Source organism: Erpetoichthys calabaricus, chromosome 11 (genome assembly GCF_900747795.2).
Source record: "Erpetoichthys calabaricus chromosome 11, fErpCal1.3, whole genome shotgun sequence".
In the NCBI taxonomy this organism is placed as follows: Eukaryota; Metazoa; Chordata; class Cladistia; order Polypteriformes; family Polypteridae; genus Erpetoichthys; species Erpetoichthys calabaricus.
Window position 1 is genome coordinate 70,843,732 of NC_041404.2, and position 25,827 is coordinate 70,869,558.

At 39.8% G+C, this 25,827-nt stretch overlaps 1 protein-coding gene across 2 annotated transcripts in view; it reads left to right on the top strand.

The window, feature by feature from the left end:
- comta (catechol-O-methyltransferase a) overlaps positions 1 to 25,827 on the top strand; it is an 86,897-nt gene that overhangs the window by 44,148 nt on the left and 16,922 nt on the right. For both annotated transcript variants that reach the window (XM_051933518.1, XM_051933517.1), the window contains exons 3-4: positions 8,720 to 8,913; positions 9,012 to 9,143. In XM_051933518.1, the coding sequence (XP_051789478.1) occupies positions 8,720 to 8,913; positions 9,012 to 9,143 (326 nt within the window). The remainder of the gene's footprint in view (positions 1 to 8,719; positions 8,914 to 9,011; positions 9,144 to 25,827) is intronic.

Consider the following 25,827-nt stretch of genomic DNA (forward strand, 5'->3'; position numbering starts at 1 on the left):
ATTGATTTTTCCCAAGCGGCATTTCAGACTTTATTTTATAAGAAGAGTTTAAGCATACTTTAAATAATAAGTCTAGCCATAGAGTTGGAGGATTATTTTAAATTTATAAACAGTGGTTTTTAAGTTTACACTTTATTACTTAGACAAGATAAAAGAAATACAGTGGACCCTTGACTTACGAACTCAATTTGTTCGCGAAGGCTGGTTGTAACTCAAGTTGGTTGTAAGTCAAGACTATTTTTCCCATAAGAAATAATGGAAATGCCCTTAATGTGTTCCGAACCGCCCACAGCAACACTTACTTAACTTTTTTTAATAGAAAAGGGTTGTATAATGTGCAGAATTTACCAAAAACACCAATACTTTTTCTAATGTACTAACCAAAAAGTTATAAAAAGTGCCTAGCCTACCAGAAACAACAATTTCATACTGTACTCACCATTTAAGTTGACATCTTTGGCTTGCAGGAAGGAAGGAGGAGGAGAATGAAATGGAAGGTGGTTATTGTTTGGAAGGAGTTTCCTTATACAAATCTTTTCTTTGTAAAATTGTCGAGATGGTGGATTTCGACATGCTGTACATATTAGCGAGATCGGTCATATGAATGCCACTCTCATATTTCCACACAATTTCCTTCTTCATTTCGATTGTGATCGCTTTCTTTACCTTCACTTCCTTCCTTGGCAATTATCGAAATAAATTATATAAATCACTGCACTGACCGAAATTACATCCACAAACACATGTATCTGGGCTCCAACTGACGCTTACAAACGCTCTCGGCTGTTTGTTTACAATCGCACAAGCGGATACACGTGACCGCATTCGGGTTGTAACGCAAGATGTTGGTCGTAATTCAAAACAAAAATTTTGGTCGTAAAGCAAGTTGTTCGCATGTCAGGCCGATCGTATATCAAGGGGCGACTGTACATTTTTAAATGTCTTCAGACTCTTTTGATGTTTTTTTTCAAGTAGACCCCTTGGAGAGAAAACTGACACCCCCAAAAATGTTAAAGTGGGCCCAAATGATCCACTCAGAATTCGTCCTAGATCAAATGCTGTATTTTATATCCTGTATTTATCTGTTCTGCACAGACAGCTGCTGCAAGACCCCTTAGCTAAGTATCACACTGACAAGACTGCTTTTTTATTATTATTATTTTTATTATATTTGCTGTTAACTACCCACTTCTCAGTTGTTTTTACATTTCAAATTTTTGCCAGCAAATGTTCCTCGGGTACCTGAGCCCAGGTTGTTTAGAATCATGAGCTCCTTCAGCAGTGATTGCCACCTGTACAAGTGGCTTTTATTTGCCAATTTTAAACTCGTCTTACTGCATATCTGTCCAGAGTTTTTCTGTTTTATTGGAGCCTGTCTGTCTTTGATTGTCATTCTAATTTTACAGTTTGACATACAAGAATATATGCCAAAAGAAAACATGCTTCAGAACTTTTTAGTGACTCTGCATAGCATATTAATAACATGGGTTACAAATCCTGTGTTTGGTCTAATGTTATGCTAAAGGAATGTGCTTAGAAACTTTGCACAACAAATCCTTCTGTGAAATAAATCTTTTTGTTTACTGCCAACTTTTATCCGTCATTGTCCCAATACGTAATAGCTGTTGAATAGACTGGATAACGCAATAACTTCCAAATGCGTTGCTCTTACCCTTGACAATTAGGGTCAAGCTGGTGTGCCATGATTTCTTTTTGCCAGGCATTTCTTGGGAGACTGTTGTTAGGAACATACTGTCTTTGGTTTTGTGCCCATCGAGTGATGAAATCTTAGCTGCTCCGCCTCTATACAGCCTGTGAAAATCAAGTATTACTTTAATCACCTAATTATTAATACATGTTTAAAAACACATCTGTCTTTTCACTCAACTAGTTTGTAAAACTGCAGAACCCCTGTCCATTTTTGGGCAGTCTTAGACCTGCACATATATTCAGCCATGATCGGACAATTTATAATAAACTTTTAACTTATCACACACAGCCTTTGGTATACAAGAGGAAACTGGCATACCCAGAGAAAACCTAGGCAGAGACACCGTGCATTAAAAAAAAAAAATCCGTAGGATGGAGTGGTGGCTCTGTGGCTAAGGATCTGCCCTGATATCTGCAAGGTTGCTGGTTCAAATCCCGTTACTTCCAGAAGGGATCCTACTAGTGCTGGGCGGTATACCGGTTAATACCGAAAACCGTTTTTTATTTTTTTTATGATATGGATTTTTCTTATACTGCAACACCGGTTTAAATTGCCTAAACGACGTTTGGAAAATGGCGCAGCGGGAAACTGTTCAAGTGGGGACCTTTTTCACTGCTACACCACTAAACACAGATTTGTTGCACTAGGGCTCTTTTTCACTGCTACACCACCAAATAGGTAGCGGCAGGTAGCATAGGTATTGCGCGGTGAAAATGGACAGAGAACATTCCGAAACTGAAGCCGACGATAAAGTTGAACATGATGAACAGAAGAACTTTTGCCGAAAAAAAGGAGTCACGTCCGTCGCCTGGAGATACTTTAGTTTTAAAAGGTCAGATGTGTAAATACTGTTTCTATACTACTGGATAATACTGCAAGCCAAGTTGTACTTGTTTTATTTGTTTTCAATACAGTGTAATGTACCTGGGTACTGTGTAATAGTGTGACGACATGTTGACTTTATTCTCGACATTTCTACTTTATTCTCGCCGTTTATGTCAAGATTAAAGTCGACATGTTGACTTTATTCTCGTAATTTGTCATTAAAGTAGAACATCGTAAACTAAACTTCATCGTAAAATGAATATTTAATTTACTAGATTTTCTCAAACCCCGTCATAAGTTATATAGCACATTAAATGCTTTGTGTTAAGTGATTCTTAAACTGACTTCTTCTTGCACTAAGAGGAGGCGCCGGCAGCGATCGCCGCACAGAATACATTCACTTCATGATCTTCCTGCTGTCTGAACATTTAGAATGCTAAGATAAATACTTAATGTAATTTTCATGGTGAAATGCATTAAAGCATGCATTAATCATATGGGGGCACGGCGGCGTGCCTGCCTTGCATTTGCATGTTTTTCTGGTGGGTTTGCTCGCCGTGCTTCAGTTTCCTTTCAAAGTCATGTAGGATGTGGGGTTTTGTTGTGCTGTATTGACCCTGCTAGTGTATGTTTTGCTTGTATTCATCCTGCGATGTGCTGGCGACTCGTTCAGAGATGGGCGCAACTCTGAATCGATGGCATAATTAAACATGTATAACAAAGATGTTTTTAAAGTTCTGAACACTCCGTGGGCTAAGTTTATAACTAGTTTTAATTTCACAAAGACGTTTATCGTGTGGTGATTGGTTATGTGGTGAAAGAAAAAGGAAGGATAGGAACTGGGGTTTTGGTACGTCAGATAGAGACAGCACGCGTGCAATAAAGATAGCCCGCTCAGAAGAACATGCATTGAATTCTGTGTTCGTGTCTGCGACCAGCAGATCACAAACCCAACATTTACACAATATTTAAGTTAAACCTTTGCGATAGCTATTCATACATCCAGTTTTTTGGAGCCTCGTCACATCTGCCATAAAGTTCTCTACACTGAACATACACCTGGGGACCCCTTACTGCGAGGGAGCAGCACTACCGCCTCACTACCGTGCATGTGTAATACCTGCTTTAATGCATTTCATCATGAAAATGATATCAAGTATTTATCTTAGCATTCTAAATTTTCAGAAAGCAGGAATATCATGAAGTGAATGGATTCTGTATGGTGATCGCTGTCTTCTCTTAGTGCGGAGGAAGTCAGTTTAAGAAGCGTAGTGATTAACCACTGGGTCGGGGAACATAACACAAAGCATTTAATGTGCTGCATTAATTTATGATGGGGTAAATTAAGTAATTGATTAAACATTGATTTTAGGAAGTTTAGTTTACGACATTCTATTTTAATCATGAAGTAAACTATGAGAATAAAGTGGAAATGTCGACTTTAATCTCAACATAAACGGCGAGAATAAAGTGGATATGTCGACTTTAATCTCAACATAAACGGCGAGAATAAAGTGGAAATGTCGACTTTAATCTCGACATAAACGGCGAGAATAAAGTGGAAATGTTGACTTTGTTCTCGACATATAGTTTGTTTTTTTCTTCCTAGTATAGCTTAGCTTGAAGCAAGGTCCATATTAATGCAGTTTGCCTAAATGATGGTTCAGTTGGTAAAGATGTCATCACCAAGTTGCACTTGTTTTATTTTATTTTAATTTGATGAATACTGTGTAATGCACCTGGGCTTGAAGTCTTGAAGTAATAGTGCAACTATCAGTAATAATACTATTATTTATTTTATTGTTATTATTTATTAGTTTAAATATTATGCAGTTTAATGATGATAAAGTTGTTTAAAAAGTCACTTTAACGTGTCAGTGGACAGAGATTGTTAACATTAACAGAAAGTGTAGTTGATTTACAAAAAATATTTACTATTTATTCCTTTTCTAAGACATATTCGGTGCAATACAATTTTTGACAAGCACTTCTGGATATTTTACTAAGTCTAAATGCCTCTTTGTATGGTTGAAAATGTGTTGTCAAAATTATAGTTTGTTTTTGCAAAATTTGTTCAATAAAAAGGTTCTATATTTTGACTGCATCTGTCATGCAATGTGATACCTTCTCCATTAGTGCCACCCCCTTGAAAACTATCACTTTATGGGGCAATGCAAAACTGTATTAATACTTGTGTGCACATTAAAATGTTTTTTTTTTGTACAATGTACAATACTCTTGACAATGGAATAGGTTATTCTTAGTCAGTAATTGCAGTGGAAAATGTGGTTAACATCCATTCATGCATGGGGAAAAAAATACCGTCGAATACCGTGAAACCGGGATAATTTAGAAATATACCGTGATATAGAATTTTGGTCATACCACCCACCCCTAGATCCTACTTTATGGCCCTTAACCTGAAAATTTCTCCAGAGGTGCTATACCAATGGATGACCCAGCACCCTGACCCCTAAAGGTCATGCAAAAAGACAATTTCCCCTAGGGTGTTAACAAAGTATATCAAATGAAAATAATAATAGAATTAATCAGTTGCATTTGTTTGTAATATTTTGATTTCTCAATATCAAAACAAAAGTCTTTTTCACTAATTATATTTAAAAAAAAATTCTCAATACTAATTTTGAAAAAAATAATTTAAAAATTTACCATTGTTGTTCATGTTTAATTGAATTAAACATTGTGGGAGGAAATTCAAGATTTGATTGTTTTTGATGACAAAAATTATAGAGAACTAACCGAAGTGTGTGTCATTGCCCAGGATATTTGTATGTTGGGATAAGGTAAGAAAGCAAACTTTTAAATATTTTTTAAATGTTGACCCATTTGTCAATGCTGGGTGAAATGCACGTATCAGATTCGTCATGATACCACAGTGATGACAATCAATTCCTTTGCCCTCATGTGTCAAGAATTTGTTCTTTTTGTTTTTGATTGGATTCCATAATTGTGGCAACTTCTTGCTGTGGGTTAAACTCATGAATGCTACTTCTTTGTCTTTTCTGGTTTAGCATGGTTTCATGAATAGATATTTAATCCCACTTTAATAATGAATTTGATGAATAATTTAATCCATTGACCACAGAAAGCATCTACAGTAGGGGGATCAGGGGGGATCGGGGTTCAAAGACAATGCTGCAGATCTCTATATTATTACAGTAGACAGCACGAGTAGCAGTATTCTGTAATTTTACAGAGATGATTTAAAATGGGTTCATTCAAGCTTGATTTAAAATTGGTACAAATCATGATGCTGTATTGGAATCTAAGCCTAAAATTCTAAGTGGCTTATTATCAAATGGACTTGACTAGATGTCTACCTTCATGCAACAGTAAATCAACAGTAAATGTTACTAATGCCTTCCTCAGTCATTCTCTTTCTAACATCTTCTGAAAAGTGATTTGGGATGTGCCAATTTCTGTTTCACTGTGCGTTGTCTCTGTCATACTTACTAACATATGACAGCAAATAACAGTGTTTGGTCTTTCAAAAATGTAATGTTTTGTTTTGATAAAAAAAATATATCATGCGTTTGTTTCAGAGTTTTTGTCATGTGTACACAGTGCAATGAAACTCCTATCTGTATGCTTCATCAACACTGACCAGGCCGCCTCTGTTGTTGTCCAGTGGCCTGAATCTCGCACCGGTGTTTAAGTATAACACTACAGAATAATAAGTAGTAGTGTACAGCATACAATTTAGTGAAATTGATGGTAAACTTAATTTTCTACATGATTTTACAACCATGAAGTTTTAGAAGTTTTTTTGGGGGTTGAAAAAGGAGCATTGCTTCTTATGGTGTTGGCAACACCGTACACCCCTTTTGGACCTGTATATTTCTAGAAAGTGTCTAGATGAAAAACTATCTTTTGAAAATTCAACATAGCTAAACACAACCCATGATGAGACAAAATTATGTGATCTTAGACAAAAGCTATAATAAGATTGTTATCCATATTATTTGCGAAGAAAATGTACCTACTGTCTTAGATGTGATCCTGCTTTACAAAATTTTACATTTTGATAAAGGCAGCATCCTCCCATCAGTCCAGGTGCTCTCCTGTTGCTTGATGAGAATTGTAATTTCTTCGTCTGCATTTCTTTCTGGTTACACCCTCCCCTGCTGCTTTCCATTATAGCCCCTCTCCCTGATATGTCACACAGCCAATATTTTAAGTTGGACCAAAATTTTGTGAAAACTGGTTCGGCCATTTTTGTATGATTGGTAAACAAACAAACAGATTAACAAGCTGATTATGATTTTATGTATATAAAGAGTTCATCATTTGATGATGTGTTATGCAGTTTAAATGACTTAGTATTTTTAGATGCAGCTAGGATGTTATTTATCGATAGAATTGGGTCTAATGAAGAAGTGCAGTTTCTAAGTATTGTGTTTTATTGGATTATGTAGATTTACATTTTTCTGAATTATTTTCCTGTACCTTCTTATTTGAGGGGAAAAAACAGTTCTAGAAATGAGTTTTTTTTTTTATACCACAGTCAGCTCTCAGATGGAAACCAGATTGATGGTAATGCACACTGTGATTTTCGATATTGTAAAAACATTGAGTGAAGATTTTATGAGTTGTCTTACAAACTTTCTGGTCCACCACAGGAATCTGAAATATGACCTAGACATATTGAATAAATACTTGGGTATGCTGCAATAATGTTGGTGAAAAGGAAAACTGGAATAAACTTCTTTCTTTTGTGCAAGAAATGCCATGTGCCACTATATTAATTGTACAGTTCAAGAACAAGATGTCTGTGGGTTTTATGCCTGAAATTATTTCAACAATCCAGTGTAAACCAAAGACTTTGTTTTTTCACGTTTCAGCCAACATGTCTCCCCTGGCTGGGGTTCAAATTTGTGTTTCTTGCCTGTTTTGTCCAGTTTTGTGCCATCTAGTTATATTAATATTGCTTTTGTTTACTATGTACATTACTCTTTATGTGTATTTGTAATTGGAAAATGCCTCAACTATGTCCCATGGGTTTTGTGGGTGGTGTCCCTAGAGACGAGGCCGCAAAACACTGCCAGGAACTGCCCTCTACCCTATAAATTGGAGGGCTTTCTATAGTTCATGGTGGTTCAGTTTAAACACATTAGGGAGTGGAGAGTTATTTGTGTTTTGTTGTGCCTCTTTGCTTTTGTAATTTCCTGGATGTTTTGAACCTGTGCTCTGTTTTTGACTTTGTTTGCTCTGGATTTCCTTTTATGTTCTTAGGAACTTGTTGGACTGCAGAGCTTTTGTTAAAATACATTTATATTTATAAAGATTCTTCAAGGCCCTTTTTGTATCTAGTCTAGGTTTGGATGGTATCCCCCCCACCTGTAAGATATTTGCTCCCCACCTGTAAGCAGGGAGGATGTTTCGAGAGCAGCTTCTCCCAACCACCCAGAACAGTTTGATGACGAACAATGCCTTTTCCGACATGATGGAGCACTGTGCCATAAGGCAAAAGTGATAACTAAGTGGCCTGGGGAACAAAACATCAAAACTTTGGGTCCATGGCTAGGAAACTCCCCAGGCCCTAATCCCATTGACAACTTGTAGTCAATCCTCAAGAGGCGGTGGGCAAAAAAAAAATCCACAAATTCTGACAAACTCCAAGCGTTGATTATGCAAGAATGCGCTGCCATCAGTCAGGATTTGGCCCAGAAGCTGATTGACAGCATGCCAGGCTGAGTTGCAGAGGTCTTGTATTCATCCTAAAGAAGGGCCCACACTGGAAATATTGACTCTTTGCATAGACTTAATGTAATTGTCAATAAAAGCCTTTGAAACGTATGAAATGCTTGTAATTATACTTCAGTATACCTTAGAAACATCTGACAAAATGATCTAAAAACAATGAAGCAGCAAACTTTGTGAAAACCAATACGTGTCATTCTCAAAACTTTTGGCTACGACTGTAGATGCTAAGAAAATGTAAAAGAGCATATGTAGAATTCCACACACAGTGATGTTGCTCTTTAAATTTCTGTCCTTGCCTGAACTATATGTTTCATGGTGTGAATGGGGTATTCCAACTGTTTATAATTGTTTTAATTCTGCTATAACCAAGCAACAGAGATGCTACTTTTTGCTTTAAATCTATACGCAAGACAAAAGGAGAGCACTGATGAACTGTGTGATCTGTTTCTTTTTACATAGGATTGATTCTGGATAAGCTGATTTGTGAAGCAAATCCTTCAATTGTCCTAGAGCTGGGTACATACTGTGGATATTCATCCTTGAGAATAGCTCGCCTACTACCTCCTGGAGGACGCCTTTTCACAATGGAGTTTAACCCTGCCTATGCTAAAATTGCAAAGCAGATTATTGCCTGGGCTGGACTGGAGAGCAAAGTAAAGTGTGGTACACCTCCAATTACTTAGTATACTGTATGATATTTTGTAATTAGACAATTCACAGTAATTCTTGTCAATATTGCATCATTCTACAGATACAAGTCCTAGAGGGACCCTCTGGTGACCTGATTCCACAGTTAAAGAAAAAACATGCAATTGAAAAGTGTGATATAATTTTCATTGACCACTGGAAAGATTGCTACCTTCCAGATACCAAACTCCTTGAGGTAAATCTTTGTTTTTTATTTTAACAATTTCACATGTAATAAACTGCCTAATTTTAATCTGAAAAATGGAAAATTGTGTTATAGTTACAGTATAAAGGTCAGATAATGTAAATTAGTTTAATAAAATACACAGTTATTCATTTAGAGATGGAAAAATATTTGAAGGAAACATTGGGAATTCTAAATCCAATAGGCAATGGTGTAGATCAGTGGTTCCCAACCTTTTTTTGGCCATGCCCCACCTAGGCCTCTCTAAAATCATGATGTCCCCCACTGTAACATATACCTTATTCTAATTATTACCTATTCAAAATGTGAACTCCTACTCACGTGGCGGAAGCCCATAATGTCATTAATTTGGTCTAAACAAGCTTCCAAAGAAAATGTAAACAAAAGAGGGAAAGGATAGTTGAAGTACTGACAAAGAAATCTTTAAGAAATTGTAAAAAAAAAATAATATAATATGAAGTAATATGAAAATACAGCAAATACAGTTTTGAAAAATATAAAAGAGACATGATATTCATAAATATAAAGTAACTTTAATGACAGCTTTTTCTGTAATATTTTGATCATTTTATATTTTTGTTATATTGCAAAAGTTTATAATCATTGTTACAATTCATATTATTTTAATGGTAAAAACGATTTCTAAGTAGAAAAACCCTAAGCCGGCTGTAAAATCATAAATTAAAGGGTTCTTCACCATTCCTTCTATGTTTATATAAATATATAAATGTCTCTGTAAAAAAATAAAATTATTTGTTTATTTTTTCTATCATTTTAACAGTAAATTTCTGTTTTTTCATTTTATAAATTGTTTAATGTACCTAAATTTTCGATTTGCCCCCCTAAAAAATCTAATTCCCCCCAGTGGGGCGTGTGCCCACATTGGGAATCACCGGTGTTGATTGATAAACTGAAATTTTTTATGCTAAGTTAAAATACCTTGTCAGATAAGTCAGTATTTTGTCAAAACATTTTACTGTTTTATTAAATTAGTGCTGAACCTAAAGGTAATGACAGTTTGTGAGGTAAACAAAATAAGTTTTTATCATAAACCTTCTAAAAATATTACATTGTTTATTTTATTTATTTATGTATTATTTGTTGGAAAAATTAAATATGGGAAAAAGTAGCACCTTAAAAACCTTCTTGTGACTTTCATGGTTTCGATTGAGAGTTACAGAAACCTTTGACACACAATAGGACAGGCTTTTAGTCCTGAACATATTGTGCAAGTCATAATGAGGAAATGTGGTCAGCAACAGATGAAATAGGTTTAGCATGCTGGTACCGGACTCACTGAGGTGTGATATCAGTTCATATCAAGGGTATTATAGATTTCCATCCATCCATTTTCCAACCCGCTGAATCCGAACACGGGGTCACGGGGGTCTGCTGGAGCCAATCCCAGCCAACACAGGGCACAAGGCAGGAACCAATCCCGGGCAGGGTGCCAACCCACCGCAGGACACACACAAACACACCCACACAACAAGCACATACTAGGGCCAATTTAGAATCGCCAATCCACCTAACCTGCATGTCTTTGGACTGTGGGAGGAAACCGGAGCGCCCGGAGGAAACCCACGCAGACACGGGGAGAACATGCAAACTCCACGCAGGGAGGACCCGGGAAGCGAACCCGGGTCCCCAGGTCTTCCAACTGCGAGGCAGCAGCGCTACCCACTGTGCCACCGTGCCGCCGGTATTATAGATTTGCCTTTTTATATTAGTTTTTATTTCTGCATTTTTTCTGACCTTATTTATAACTTCAGTTTAGTTTTAATTTAGTTGTTATTTCACAAAGACATTTCTATTTTATTTTCATATCTATTAGTTTCAGTTTTAGTAATTATGGCATGGTTAAAGAGCTACTATGGAGTTTAGTTTTGTGTCACAATCAGACAGGACTGTACACTTAACAGGCTTGGATATGAGTTTAAAAGCTTACTACACTACATGGTTTGCTATCTGTTTTTTGTTTTTGTCCGATAAAAACAAGCATAAACAAAACCAGATACTGAATATGAACAATTTTATTGTTTTTAACCCATAAACTGCCACATACCTTAATGCACCCCGGACGCATGCAACTGACACCATTGATGAATTTCAGTAAATCACCGAGCCAACTGTGCATGAACTGGCTGCATGCAAGCACTAAGAAGTAAGCGCTGATGCTTGCAGGCTAGTCTAGTGCAGCGGCTGAATCCCAGGGACAGTGTTGCTGCAGTGGTTCTGGGGCTGGCAGTGGTCATGAGCTGGCTGCTCAACGAATATATGGCACTGACTGATCAGCTCTGGCATGCTGGCAAATTGCTCTGTAAAGAGACTATAGCCGGTTGCAGTGTTCAATGAATGTGCATCACTGAATATACTCAGCCCCTGCGTGCTGGCAAATTGCACTGAGACACGACTATAGCCTGTTGCAGCATTCAATGAATATACTTTGCCGAATATACTTGGCTCCAGCATGCTGGCAAATTGCATTGGGAAACAACTTTAGCCTGTTGTAGAGTTCAATGAATGTACGTCTCCGAATGTATGTCGCCGAATATACTCGGCTTCGGCGTGCTTCCAAATTGCACTGGAAACCAACTCTAGCTGGTTGCGACGTTCAACGAATGTACTTTGGCAAATATATTTGGCTCTGGCATGCTGGCAAATTGCATTGGGAACCGACTATAGCCGGTTTCGGTGGTTTAAGGGTTAAAATATTTTCTATGTCATTTGTGCTGAACAAATGTGCTCTGTCTGTTAGCACTTTCCATCTTTTCCTTTTCTTGCCCAGTATGGGCCAATTTGTGAAGACATTTTGGTGAATTTTAAGGTTTGAGTGTTTATGTCTACAGCACATAACATATCCTGCTTCAAGACAAGTTGCTTACAATTAATGCCTTCAATATTTCATTCAAAAAGCTCCCATACTGACCTTTGTTATCTCAGGCACATAACATTTATAGACAGAATTTTGCCACCTGCAGGCCTGAAAAGATATAAAAAATCAGAAAATAGATTCTATTATGTTCTGACAGGTGTGATCAAGAAAACCATGGGGGCTTAGGGAAAACAGAGCTCTTAGGCTTGAATCAGTATGCAGACCCCACCTAGTTGTTTTGAGGGAAACAAAGAAAAACAAGCATGTAGTGTTAAGGTGGATAAGAACAGTATTCCCTTAAATGAGCAGAGTAAGAGCATGTAATAGGAGTATGGACAGCCACAAAATGACAGAAACAACATCTGAGATTAGGAACAATATATACATTTTCTAAACCCACTGTTCCAGAGCAAAATCACAGGAATCGTGGAGCCTATCCCAACAGGTTTGGACATAAAGCAGGAAAAATCCCTGATATGTAATATGTATGGTATGGCTGATGTTAAGAACAAAAAGAGTACAGTGATCCCACGCTATATCGCGCTTCGCCTTTCGCGGCTTCACTCTATCGCGGATTTTATATGTAAGCATATTTAAATATATATCGCAGATTTTTTGCTGGTTCACGGATTTCTGAGGACAATGGGTCTTTTAATTTCTGGTACATGCTTCCTCAGTTGGTTTGCCCAGTTGATTTCATACAAGGGACACTATTGGCAGATGGCTGAGAAGCTACCCAACTTACTTTTCTCTCTCTCTCTCTTGTGCTGACTTTCTCTGATCCTGACGTAGGGGGTGTGAGCAGGGGGGCTGTTCGCACACCTAGACGATACGGACGCTCGTCTAAAAATGCTGAAAGATTATCTTCACGTTGCTATCTTCTGTGCAGCTGCTTCCTGAAGCGACATGCTGCACGGTGCTTCGCATACTTAAAAGCTCGAAGGGCACGTATTGATTTTTGACTGTTTGTTTTTCTCTGTCTCTCTCTCTCTCTCTCTCTGCTCCTGACGGAGGGGGTGTGAGCTGCCGCCTTCAACAGCTTTGTACCAGCGGTGCTTCTCATACTTAAAAGTCAAACAGCCCTTTTGATTTGTTTGCTTTCCTCTGTCTTTCTGACAGTCTGTGCTCCTGATGCGCACTCCTTTGAAGAGGAAGATATGTTTGCATTCTTTTAATTGTGAGACAGAACTGTCATCTCTGTCTTGTCATGGAGCACAGTTTAAACTTTTGAAAAAGAGACAAATGTTTGTTTGCAGTGTTTGAATAACGTTCCTGTCTCTCTACAACCTCCTGTGTTTCTGCACAAATCTGTGACCCAAGCATGACAATATAAAAATAACCATATAAACATATGGTTTCTACTTCGCGGATTTTCTTATTTTGCGGGTGGCTCTGGAACGCAACCCCCGCGATGGAGGAGGGATTACTGTATAGTATTTTAATATATTCTGAGAGAGAGAGGGATTGAAAAGAGGGAGACAAGTATTTTAAAACATAATTCTGCCACTGGATTATTTTCACAATATCATAAATTTTGAGCTGTGAATGTAAACTAAAAAAGACAAATTAATAAATCTATATATATAAAAGCCAAATACCACTGACTCACTCATCACAAAATCTCCCAAACCATGAGGACTTGAAATTTGGATTGTAGGTTACCCTTGACCCATATGTTCCTGATCTGGCGGCGCCACGCAGGCTGCGGCTGCACGGGCTCATGATAAAAACACATTCTTTATAGTGATTTAATGTCACTCAACATGGAAATTCAGACATATACTCGTCTAAACCTTCTGTCATTGGGTACGGAACAGGATAAAGGACTAGTAAATCCAAATACCATGGTTCTACTGAAAGAATTTGGACTGCTGCGGACGAGCGGTGAGGCCAGTCTAGCACCCATATTATCTACCTGTGCTATCCGCGCCTCGAGAACAAGACGGCGGCGGTGTATGCGTAAACAAAAGCGAGGTGTCCGCGGTGGGCTCAGCGTTAAAGCTAAAGCTAATCCATGCAGAACGCCACTACCATCGATCTTGGTGGCAAATATCCGCTCACTGGAGAATAAATTGGACTACATTCGGTTGGATTTAACATCGAAGCGGGAGATTAAGGATTGCTGTGCTTTTGTCTTTACGGAGTCCTGGCTCACCGACTCCACAACCAACACTGCTATTAGCCTGGAGGGGCTAACGATTCATCGGGCAGACAGGAGCAGCAGTCTCAGTGGCAAAACACGGGGCGGAGGTATCATCATCTACATAAACAACAGATGGTGTGTTGACTCAAAAATAATCCACACATGTTGCTCTCCGGACACTGAGTTTTTGGTAGTTAAATGCCGGCCTTTTTATTTGCCACGGGAATTTTCCATTGTACTTATAGTAGCTGTTTATATTCCCCCTGACGCTGACACCAAGGCAGCCATTGACACACTCTGCCACTGTATCAACGATTTGCAAACCACACATCCAGAGGGAGTAGTCATCGTTGCTGGGGATTTTAACCAGGCAAACATGAAGAGAGGTTTACCCCATTTTTACCAACATGTGGATTTTGCAACTCGAGGAACCAATATATTGGATCATGTCTACACCAACATTAAAGGAGCATTCAAAGCATCCCCACGTCCCCATCTTGGCTCATCAGACCACATCTCTATTATGCTAATCCCAGCATATAGACCTGTGCTCATCAGATCAAAACCATCACTCAAACAGGTGAGAGTTTGGCCAGAAGAAGCCATGAATGCACTACAGGATTGTTTTGAGTGCACTGATTGGTCTGTGTTCAGTGAGGCAGCTACCACAGATCAAAGGATAGACATAAATGAATATGCAGAGGCTGTGTTTGGCTACATAAACAAGTGCATGGAGGATGTCTGCGTCACCAAAAACATCATTGTCAGGGCAAATGATAAACCGTGGGTGACTGCTGAGGTGCGAGTTTTGCTGAAAGAGAGAAACTGTGCTTTTAAATCTGGAGATATAGCTGCCCTTAGAACAGCAAGAGCCAACCTAAATAAAGCTATTAGAAGAGCTAAAAGGGCTCATGGAAAGAAAATAGAGAGTCATTTTCAAGATCACAGGAACAGCAGAAGATTGTGGCAGGGGATTAAATCTGTGACAGATTACAAAACAGTTTCTTACCCCTGTGATGATAGCTTCAACTTCCTGAATGACCTAAATAAGTACTTTGGACGGTTTGAAGCATTGAATGATACACCACCAGTGAAGGCCACCCCTCATCCTGATGAGAAGGCACTGTGTCTGGAACCGGATGATGTTCTACGGACTTTGAGGAGAATTAATCCAAGGAAAGCTGCGGGACCAGACCAGATACCAGGTTGTGTACTCAAAGGATGTGCGGAGCAGCTGACACATGTCCTTACGGATATATTTAACATCTCTCTGTGTCAAGCTGTTGTGCCATCTTGCTTTAAAACCTCAGAAATCATCCCAGTTCCGAAAAAACCCATAGTCACAACCATGAATGACTATCGCCCTGTAGCCTTAACATCAATAGTGATGAAATGTTTCGAGAGGCTGATCAAGGACCACATTACTTCTGTCCTACCCTCCTCTTTTGACCCACTCCAATTCGCCTACCGCTCCAACCGTGCCACAGAGGATGCCATATCTATTGCACTCCATTTTTCATTGGAACATCTGGAGAATAGAGACGCTATGGTCCGCATGTTGTTTGTTGATTTTAGTTCGGCTTTTAATACCATCATCCCTCAGAATTTGATCAGCAAACTGGGCCCATTGGGACTGGGCATACCTCTGCAAAACTGGATATTGGACTTTCTAATGGATAGGCCACAGTACGTACGGGTAGGAAAGAATAAATCAGATACCATCTCCTTGAGCACAGGTTCTCCACAGGGGTGTGTTCTAAGTCCCCTCCTCTTCACGCTCATGACCCACGATTGTTGTGCCAAGTTCAGCACAAACCAAATTATTAAGTATGCGGACGACACAACAGTGGTGGGTCTCATTCGAGGTGACGGGGAAGGGGATTACAGAGAGGAGGTGAAGTCATTTGTGGAATGGTGTGATAAAAACAATCTGATACTGAATGTCGAAAAAACAAAAGAACTGGTGATCGACTTCAGGAAGAAACAGCTGATACACATCCCGGTCTACATTAAGAACACTGCTGTGGAAATTGTGCAGTCTACTAAGTTCCTGGGAGTTAATGTGACGAACAACCTCACCTGGTCCCTGCACACCTCCTCCGTCATCAAGAAAGCTCACCAGCGCTTGATCTTTCTGCGGAGGCTAAAGAGGGCCCATCTCAGTAAGTCAGTCCTCACCACTTTTTACAGAGGGACCATAGAGAGCGTGCTAACCAGCAGCAGCTCTCTGTGGCAGGAGAGCTGCAGCGCTTCGGACTGGAAAGCACTGAGGAAAGTGGTGAGGGCTGCGGAGAGGATCATTGGAGCCCCGTTGCCTAATGTACAAGATTTGGCAAAACAACGCTGTCTGGCCAGAGCTGTGCGGATTTCTAGAGACCCTACTTATCCTGCCTCTGAACTCTTTTCCCTCATGCCCTCAAGCAGAAGGTACCGCAGCCTGAAATGTAGAACTACCAGGTTTAAAAACAGTTTTTTTCCTACTGCCGTTCGTCTTTTAAATGAAGCATTTTAGTATTTTATTGTAGGCTGATTTTAACTATGTGTTTTTATTAATGTCTTGTGCATCGTATTTTCGTTCTGCAGCACATCTTGGATGTTCTGCTAAATGACAAATAAAATTGAATTGAATTGATTGAATTGAATTGAATAGCTAAGAAATGATTTTAAACATTTTGTGGTCCAAGCACATTCTGCCTATGTCTGTCCACTGTTCATGAGAGAATTACTTAATGGACTTAGATCTGGTTGTTTTCTATAATTTGCTTGAACTTTCTGGTTGATTTTGTGTCTTCTTTCATCACGCTAACTACCATAGTTCGCTTGCAGTACTGATGTATTTATGCAAATCCAACAGAGTGGCTGTGGGCTGAGAGCAGGGGGGCGGGGCCTTCCTCATTCACTCGCCAGCCTCTGTTTGAGTTAGTCTACATCTCGCCACATGTTGGAGTGTACCTTGCCTCTCCTTAGCTAGCGATACCTGTTTGTGCAATAGACATTATCACCTACAGATTGTTAAGGAGTAACGTTTGACGTTTTTGAGAGAGAGAGATCAGAGCTCCATGTGTTTAAGAGGGTAGCTGCTGATTGCCAGAGATATCACAGCCATGTGCTTTTCTCCCCACGCGGGTAAAGCTTTCCCATCAGAGCTGAACACAATCAGATATAGTGTCAACGTCTATTGATTTTTAAAGTTTGTCCTGTTTCATTACTATGTGGGCGAAGCCACGGGGTACAGCTAGTAAAGAATAAATGCAAAAACACATTAGTAGGTTTAGTTTTTCATCAGTTGGCAGACTCTTCACCTGCCTACCTGTAGTTTAGTAGAGACATTGCCAACTCAGGAATTTTACGTTTGTATCGCTTCGTTGTTAAATTACCTTTTTAAACCAAAAGTGAGTGGTCAGCAACTTTATGCTGATCTTGTATGTTGACCTTGTCAGTCTCTCGATCAGTTCCGTTTTATTTTCAAAAAGGATTTTTCCTTTGTGAAGTGGGAGGTGAATTATTGTCAACAAAACGCAGTCACCTGAAAAATAAACTGAAGTGTTACTCACCTGTAATTTTTCTGTCCATACAGTAATGGTTTTGTTGTTCAGCACATTCCGACTTCAGGCATTTGAATTACATCTTGAAATACAAGAAGTGCAAAGAAACATGGCAGCTCAGCATAATGGACATTAGACTCTCATGCAGCCTGGAATTTGGCTTAGTGTGTGCTGCTGTGTACATACCTTATCTTGGGCTCAATCAGAATTACAGCTAACATGTCATCATTTATGAACAGACTGAAATTCTGTAAGGGATTATCTGTGTCTAATCCTTCTCTGTTGAGCCCCGGGGATCCAGTGAATGGCCACTTTGAAAGCTACCAAGCCCATTTAAAGCAAAATCATTGCCTTGGTATTTTTCACTAACACCTGAACCAGAATCTATCATGCTGTCACTATCAGCTCCTGAAGAACTGTCACTATTCTAACACAGTAATTCGCTTTCTTAGTTACACACTTTATGGACCTGTATTCAGCTTGCTCTGTCACCACAATGCTGTGTGAACACCTGCCCTCCTTCACCAGTTGCCGATCACTGGATGAATATATGTGGGTGGCTCATGGTGGATGAGTTTCTGTTTTAGAGTTAAAAGTTACAAGGGCTTAAGACTAACTGCAGGAATATTTATTCAAAAACCAAATATGAAATTCTTATTAATACATTTTGATTAATTTCAGGACCCCAGCATTCAAGGTTAACCCTTGTGTAAGTCTGGTTGTGACTAAAACTAAAAATATTTTTAGTAAATTATTATTTTATTTCCATTAGCCTTTCCAGCTTCTTTAATAGTTTTGTTTAGTCTTAGGTTTTTATTTCAGTGTTCTTAATGATTTTATTTCAGATTATGAAAATGTTTTTTTATTAATAGATTCAGTTTTGATTTTACCTTTTGTTAACTATAATAACCTTGGTTCGTATGTGATGTCTATTTCTGTTGTGTCACCATAAATACTGACATATAGTGCCAAATAACAAGTGCATCTGACTTACATATAATTACAATGTACTCAATTGTCCCTAAGCCAGTCATATTTGAGGCAAGATGGGAAAGTTTAAGCAAATTACTGCACACCCCTACAAGTGAAAACCTGATAGCTGTTACTGATATAATTCTCTCATCCAACATGTCGGGTTTAAATTCTACTGAGTACAAAGTGTAGGGATCTGAGTTCTAGTGGGATTATTATATTTTTGAAAGAAATATAATATAATTATCATGATATTTTCAAAAATAAAGAGAGTTTGTATTTCAAAAGTAAGCAGGTACTCCCAGGTCCCTCATACATGGTCTATCCCAGACCCTGGAGCCAGTTTACAGCGGGACCACCATACTTAAATAAAACGCACTAATGATCCCAGTCCAGTAAATACTGTACTTGGAGGCAGAGATGTTACTGTCAAGTAGCTTTCCATACACAATGTTGTAGTGTTCAATGGCACAAATAACATTCCTTAGGACCATGGGGCAACATCGGTACAAATAGTACATACTGCATGTAACATAACAAAAGTTAAACAACAAAATACTTAGTATACTCAACTATATTACACTTTAATAGATAAGTGAATAAATATAGGTAAATTAATAGACAGAAATAAATTAAAATAGTAATAAATAATTTGGTGATAACAGCTGATAAAAGAGACAACAGTGGTTAACAGATGTCCTGTATATAAATAAACCACTAGGAGCAGATCATCTAGCACAGACTTTAGAATCCACACAGCTAAGGGGTACAAACTGTTGCAGCACCTGACAGAATTGGTTTGGCTGCTACAGAACCTTCTGCCAGATGGAAGTGGGGCAAAGAGACCATGAGAAGGGTGAGAGCAGTCTTTCATAATGTTGTGGACTTTGCAGAATTTTTGATTTTAAAAGTTTCTCCTTCCATGTGAATTTCCCTGTTTTAAACATGCAAGTCTTGTTAAGTGCTTCAAATGAATCTGAACTAACAAGCACCAAGAAGGCTACCATTTCTATCAAGATATCCACAAACATATAAAATGCCAAGAAAGACATTTGTCATTGACCAGTGTAATAGCAACTCATTCTGAAAAGGCTAATGCCTCTTGAAGAATGGTCAGAAACAGACCAGGGTGTTCTATCATGCTTAATTTGGAACAATCCACTTACACTGGAACATCTCCTCCAAGCAAATTCTAACTGTATTTGAGTTTTTTTTTTCCTTTGGTTGATTTCATGCTGAAAGATTACGTTTTTGCAAAAAAATCATCTTATCAATGGTTGCTAAGATATCCAGTGGCTGCGTAACATAAGAAAAAGTTTGTTTTAGGGACAGGTTTAAAAGCTAAATTGTATTTCCTTTTGGTAACATCTGGAATGTTTGGATGTGGCGTATTTTTAGAACTGTTATGTTATGTGTACTAAAGGCAAGTCCCTTGTATTGTCTTTGTTCTTAACAGGTTTTTGATGGATTTAGGGGTATGGAAGCATCTTAGAGCTTCACCTTGGCTAGGTTGAGAAGCTTCACAACTACGAGGGAATAAAAGAGTTCATCAAACATAAACCACGGCTAAGTCCAGGTCATATCAATACAAGCATGCAAGGAAAATATAAAGAAATCTGGCAGGATCAAACTGTCTTCAATTTATTGCAGATGAGAGTTTAGGTTAATCTATATACAGGGTATATGGAGTTTTCTTTAGATTGTTGGAAACACCCTTGTCAGGTTTCTAAAAAGTACAAATCCATTCCTCATTAAGTGAGTCAGAACCAAGTGTTCCTCATTGCCAAAAAATCTGATATTTGCTTGATTTGTACTTTTACTTTTTTGGAGTGTAGTACGTAGAGTCTGTACTATAATACTCACAACTCTATGTCATTTAACACCAATGATTCAATTATTGTGACATGTAAATGCTGAAAACATGTAAGAGTTTAAATCATCCTGATAAAGATGAAAAAATATTAAGCTACTTACTTGTTTAAAGTGGTGACATACAGGAAAAGTGCAAAATTTTAGGCCACCCAGAAAAATGATTTTAAACCTAGGTATATTAGCAGCAAGTGTTGATTTGCTCATTAAGACATTATATATCATTAGAATTATCACAAACATTGATGCAATAAAATATCCTGTATTTTTTATATGAGTTATTATTTTGGTAGACCAGTGGTCTCCAGTCCCAGTTCTAGAGTGCTACTGTGGCTGCAGGTTTTCATTCCAACACTTTTTTTAAATAGTGACCTTTTTCATTTTAATTGAGATGGGTTTTTTTTCATAATTAGTTCCCTGAATTGCTTCATTTTTGTTCCTGAAACGGCACTCAAACAGAAATGATGTGAAGTTAGTGAGCCAACAGATGACCAGCTAAGTTGAGGCTTTAAACTCCAACAAATTTCACTCCATCCAGTATCTTAATGAGAAGCAAATTCTTGTTGTTAATTAAACCCGTTATTTAATTCCATTGCTTGTTGAGGTACTCATTCTGCCACAGCAGACATTTCCAAAACTGTTGATTTTCTTTTTTCTGTGGACACCATCAAAATGTTTTGTGGACCTCAGAAGATCAACGTTACTGAGATCTTTCATTATTTTCAGATATTGTATGATGGACACAGATTAGCAGGTCATGTGTTGGCTTGTTTGTATCTCATTGTTTGGCTTCTAATTAAGGAAAAAAAGAAACAATTAAGGATTCTGAGTTCTAAATAGCAAGTCAATTGAAATTAAAGCAGAACAGATAATTAGTAGGAAAACTTGGACACTAATTAAGGAAAGGGTTAGAATGAAAATCTGCAGCCCCAGTAGCCCTGCAGGACTGGAGTTGGAGACCCTGGTGTAGGCTCTCTTAAAGTGCAAAACTGAAACAATTTGATTTGGTACTGCTCTACCACATTTTTTAATTATTCCTGTGGTAATTTTTTCCAGTCTTCTTGCTGAATTTGCCATACCTCTTCTTTTGACTTTGGTTACTTTTTCTCTTTTCCCTGTCCATATGAACCCCACAGAGCTTTAATTATGCTGTGGTCAGTGTTCTAAGTTGGCCAGTCTACAGAAGATTACTGTTAAAGTATGCCATCTGCAGACTTGCTCTCCAAGCAGTTCTTAACTGTTTTTGCAGTTTTTGTTGAGTTATTTTCATGCTGCAAGATTGTTTTTCCCAAAATGGTCTTATAAATGATACGGCGTCATTAGTCAGAATGTGTTTATATTTCCAAGCAGTCATCATTCTATCGATTTGTGAGCACATCTCCTACACCAGGGTAGTCAAACTCAGATCCTGGATGGCCACAGTGGCTGCAGGTTTTCTACTACTTTCTACTACTACTTTCTTAATTGATGACCAATTACTACTACTAATTGAATTTCTTTTAACTTTGTTTTAAGTAAGTTGCTTTTTAAGACTCGGACCCCTTAATTGTTTGCATTTTCCTTAAGTAGCAGTCAAACAATAATGAGATGCACAGCAAGCCAACAGATGACCAGCTAAGTTGGAAGAACAAACTCCAACCAATTTTGTTCCAACCAGTTTCTTAGTAAGAAGCTTTCTTGATAATGGAACATGTGATGTAATTTAATCTTCCCATGGGCTCACCACCTATGGGAGGGGCCAAGGAGGTCAGGTGCAGTGTGAGTTGGGTGGTGGCTGAAAGGTGGGGACCTTGGCGGTCTAATCCTCGGCTACAGAAGCTGGCTCTTGGGATGTGGAATGTCATCTCTCTGAAGGGGAAGGAGCCTGAGCTAGTGTGCGAGGTCGAGAGGTTCCGGCTAGATATAGTCGAGCTCACCTCGACTCACAGCTTGTACTCTGGAACCAATCTCCTTGAGAGGGGCTGGACTCTCTACCACTCTGGAGTTGCCCCCGTTGAGAGGCGCCGAGTGGGTGTGGGCATACTTATTGCCCCCCGACTTGGAGCCTGTTCATTGGGGTTTACCCTGGTGGATGAGAGGGTAGCCTCCCTCCACCTTTGTGTGGGGGGACGGGTCCTAACTGTTGTTTGTGCGTATGTGCCGAACAGCAATTTGGAGTAACCACCCTTTTTGGAGTCCCTGAAGGAGGTGCTAGAGGGCATACCATCTGGGGACTCCCTCGTACTGCTGGGAGACTTCAATGCTCACGTGGGCAATGACAGTGAGACATGGAAGGGCGCGATTGGGAGGAATGGCCCCCCTGATCTGAACCCGAGCGGTGTTTTGTTATTGGACTTCTGTGCTCGTCACGGATTGTCCATAATGAACACCATGTTCAAGCATAGGTGTATTCATATGTGCGCTTGGCACCAGGACACCTTAGGCCTCAGTTCGATGACTGACTTTGTGGTCGTGTCATCAGACTTGCGGCCACATGTCTTGGACAATCGGGTGAAGAGAGGGGTGGAGCTGTCAACTGATCACCACCTGGTGGTGAGTTGGCTTCGATGGTGGGGGAGGATGCCGGTCAGGCCTGGTAGGCCCAAATGTGTTGTGAGGGTCTGCTGGGAACGTCTGGCAGAGTCCCCTGTCAGAAGTAGCTTCAACTCCCACCTCCAGCAGAACTTCGACCACGTCTCGAGGGAGTCCGAATGGGCCATGTTCCGTGCCTCTGTTGTTGAGGCGGCTGACCGGAGCTGTGGCCGTAAGGTGGTCGGTGCCTGTCGTGGTGGCAATCCCCAAACTCGTTGGTGGACACCAGCGGTGAGGGATGCCGTCAAGCTGAAGAAGGAGTCCTACAGCAGGCATGTCAAACACGCGGCCAGCAACAGAAAACTGTGCGGCCCGCATGACAGATCCTAGTGAACTTGTACAAATGATTACTATCGTTTGTGATTGAATAATTCTGCATCTTCAGTGTTACTTACTGACTTTTCTTACTTCTGCCTTCTGACAAAAGCATGTTTTCCCATGGCATTACGGTACCGGAAACGTCATCTGCTAGTATAGCCACGAGCCTTGACCAAAGTTAATGAGCCGCAGCGTCACAACTGAAGTGCTAGGCTGCAGCAGCAGGCAGCAGGGGTGGCCTTAGGCATGTGCAAACTGTGCACCTGCACAGTGCCGCCAAATCCCAGGGGCCGCCACGCCAATAAATATTGAATATAAAACAGAAAGAGAAAATAACGACACTGCTGACGGCAATGTGGCCGAAAAACATTGTGTTTCTTGTTAATTAGTATGCTGTATTTACAAATGTCGCTAGAGTCGGAGCAGTAAGCTATATGTAGTATTATAATTTTCTGCCGTAATGAGAATATCATGGGCCGGCACTTGGTTTTCAAGTTACGGACACGCGTATATAAAAGCATGTCATGAGCACGAGGCGGCTATGCAGTGTCCACAACGGATGTGGCCATCCGCCGTGCATAAGATACCGTATTGACATTGCCAGGTGAAGGGGCCACTGATTCTTTCTCTGCCCAGGGCCGCCACGAGCCTAGAGCCGCCCCTAGCTACACTACTGACTGGGCTGCTGAGACTGGCCACTGAGCAGAACTGACCATCACGAGTAGTAATTGCCCGCATATTTTCACGTTTTTTTGCTCTAGTTTCATGTAATTTTGTGCTAGTATTGTAACGAACAGTTAGTGCAGACTACAGCTGAAGATCTGAAGTGGACGCAACAAGTTGGTGAGTTGTTTATTAACATATTTTTGTGATTTTGAGTTTGTAAAATTATTGTAGGTCAGGTGGCTTTTTGCATGTCGGCTTATTTTACAATATAAACTTTGAAGTAAACTTAGTAAAGTAAAATTTGATTTTTGGAGGATTTGTTTTCCAACTTGAATTACTGAGCATTAAATTCAGTGAGCATTTTCGTGATTTCAGTTCACACAAACAGGGCATTGCGCTGTTCTTTTACAACGTTGAGAATGCGCCTGAGAATATCCAAATGGAATTGATTGAAGTGCAGTCAGATTCTATTCTGAAGGCAAAATACAACGAAGTTGGTGTGCCAGGCTTGTATGCTTACCTGCCACCCTCGTATGTGCAGATCCGTAAGTTGGCATCGAGAGTACTGTCAATGTTCGGAAGCACTTACCTTGGTGAGCAATTGTTTTCGTTAATGAAAGCTACCAAAACCCCACATCGCTCAAGACTTACCGTCAAGCACCTTTCATCCCTCATAAAAGTTGCAGCTGCACAAGATTTCAAGCCTGATATTGACGAGCTGGTTACTAACAAGAGATGCCAAGTGTCGGGACAAAAGAAATAAATCTCACACTGTAAGGCTCCTATATAAGCAGTGAATATAATATAATGAATATAATATAATAAGGACCTAGCTAAGAGGCTAAGACTCTAATTCTACACTGTTGTATGGAGACTGTATGGAAATAAATTGCTTTTCTTTAAACTTTAAACTTTAAGTGTTACATTTTTTAAAGTTTTCAGTATTGGAAAGAAATACTACAGTAACTTTGTATAATAGTATTTGTTACAGTGCGGCCCGCTGATGCACGTATGGCAGTCGATTCGGCCCACTAATGGTAGTGAGTTTGACATGCCTGTCCTACAGGACCCTTTTGTCCTGTGGGACTCTGGAGGCAGCTAATAGGTACTGGCAGGCCAAGAGGAATGTGGCTTCGGTGGTTGCTGAGGCAAAAACTCGGGCATGGGAGGATTTTGGGAAGGCCATGGAGAACGACTTTCAGACAGCTTCGAGGAGATTCTGGTCCACCATCTGGTGTCTCAGGAGGGGGAAGCAGTGCAGTGTCAACACTGTATATGGTGGGGATGGTGCGCTGCTGACCTTGACTTGGGATGTTGTGGGTCGGTGGGGGGAGTACTTCGAAGACCTCCTCAATCCCACTAACATGCCTTCCAGTGAGGAAGCAGAGCCTGGGAACTTGGAGGTGGGGTCCCCCATCTCTGGGACTGATGTCACCGAGGTGGTCAAAAAACTCCTTGGTGGCAGGGCCCTGGGGATGGATGAGATACACCCTGAGTTCCTCAAGGTTCTGGATGTTGTAGGACTGTCTTGGTTAACATGCCTCTGCAACATTGCATGGACATCTGGGACAGTGCCTATGGATTGGCAGACCGGGATGGTGGTCTCCCTCTTTAAGAAGGGGGACAGGAGGGTGTGTTCCAACTACAGAGGGATCACACTCCTCAGCCTCCCTGGAAAGATCTGTTTGGGGGTCCTGGAGAGGAGGGTCCGTCAGA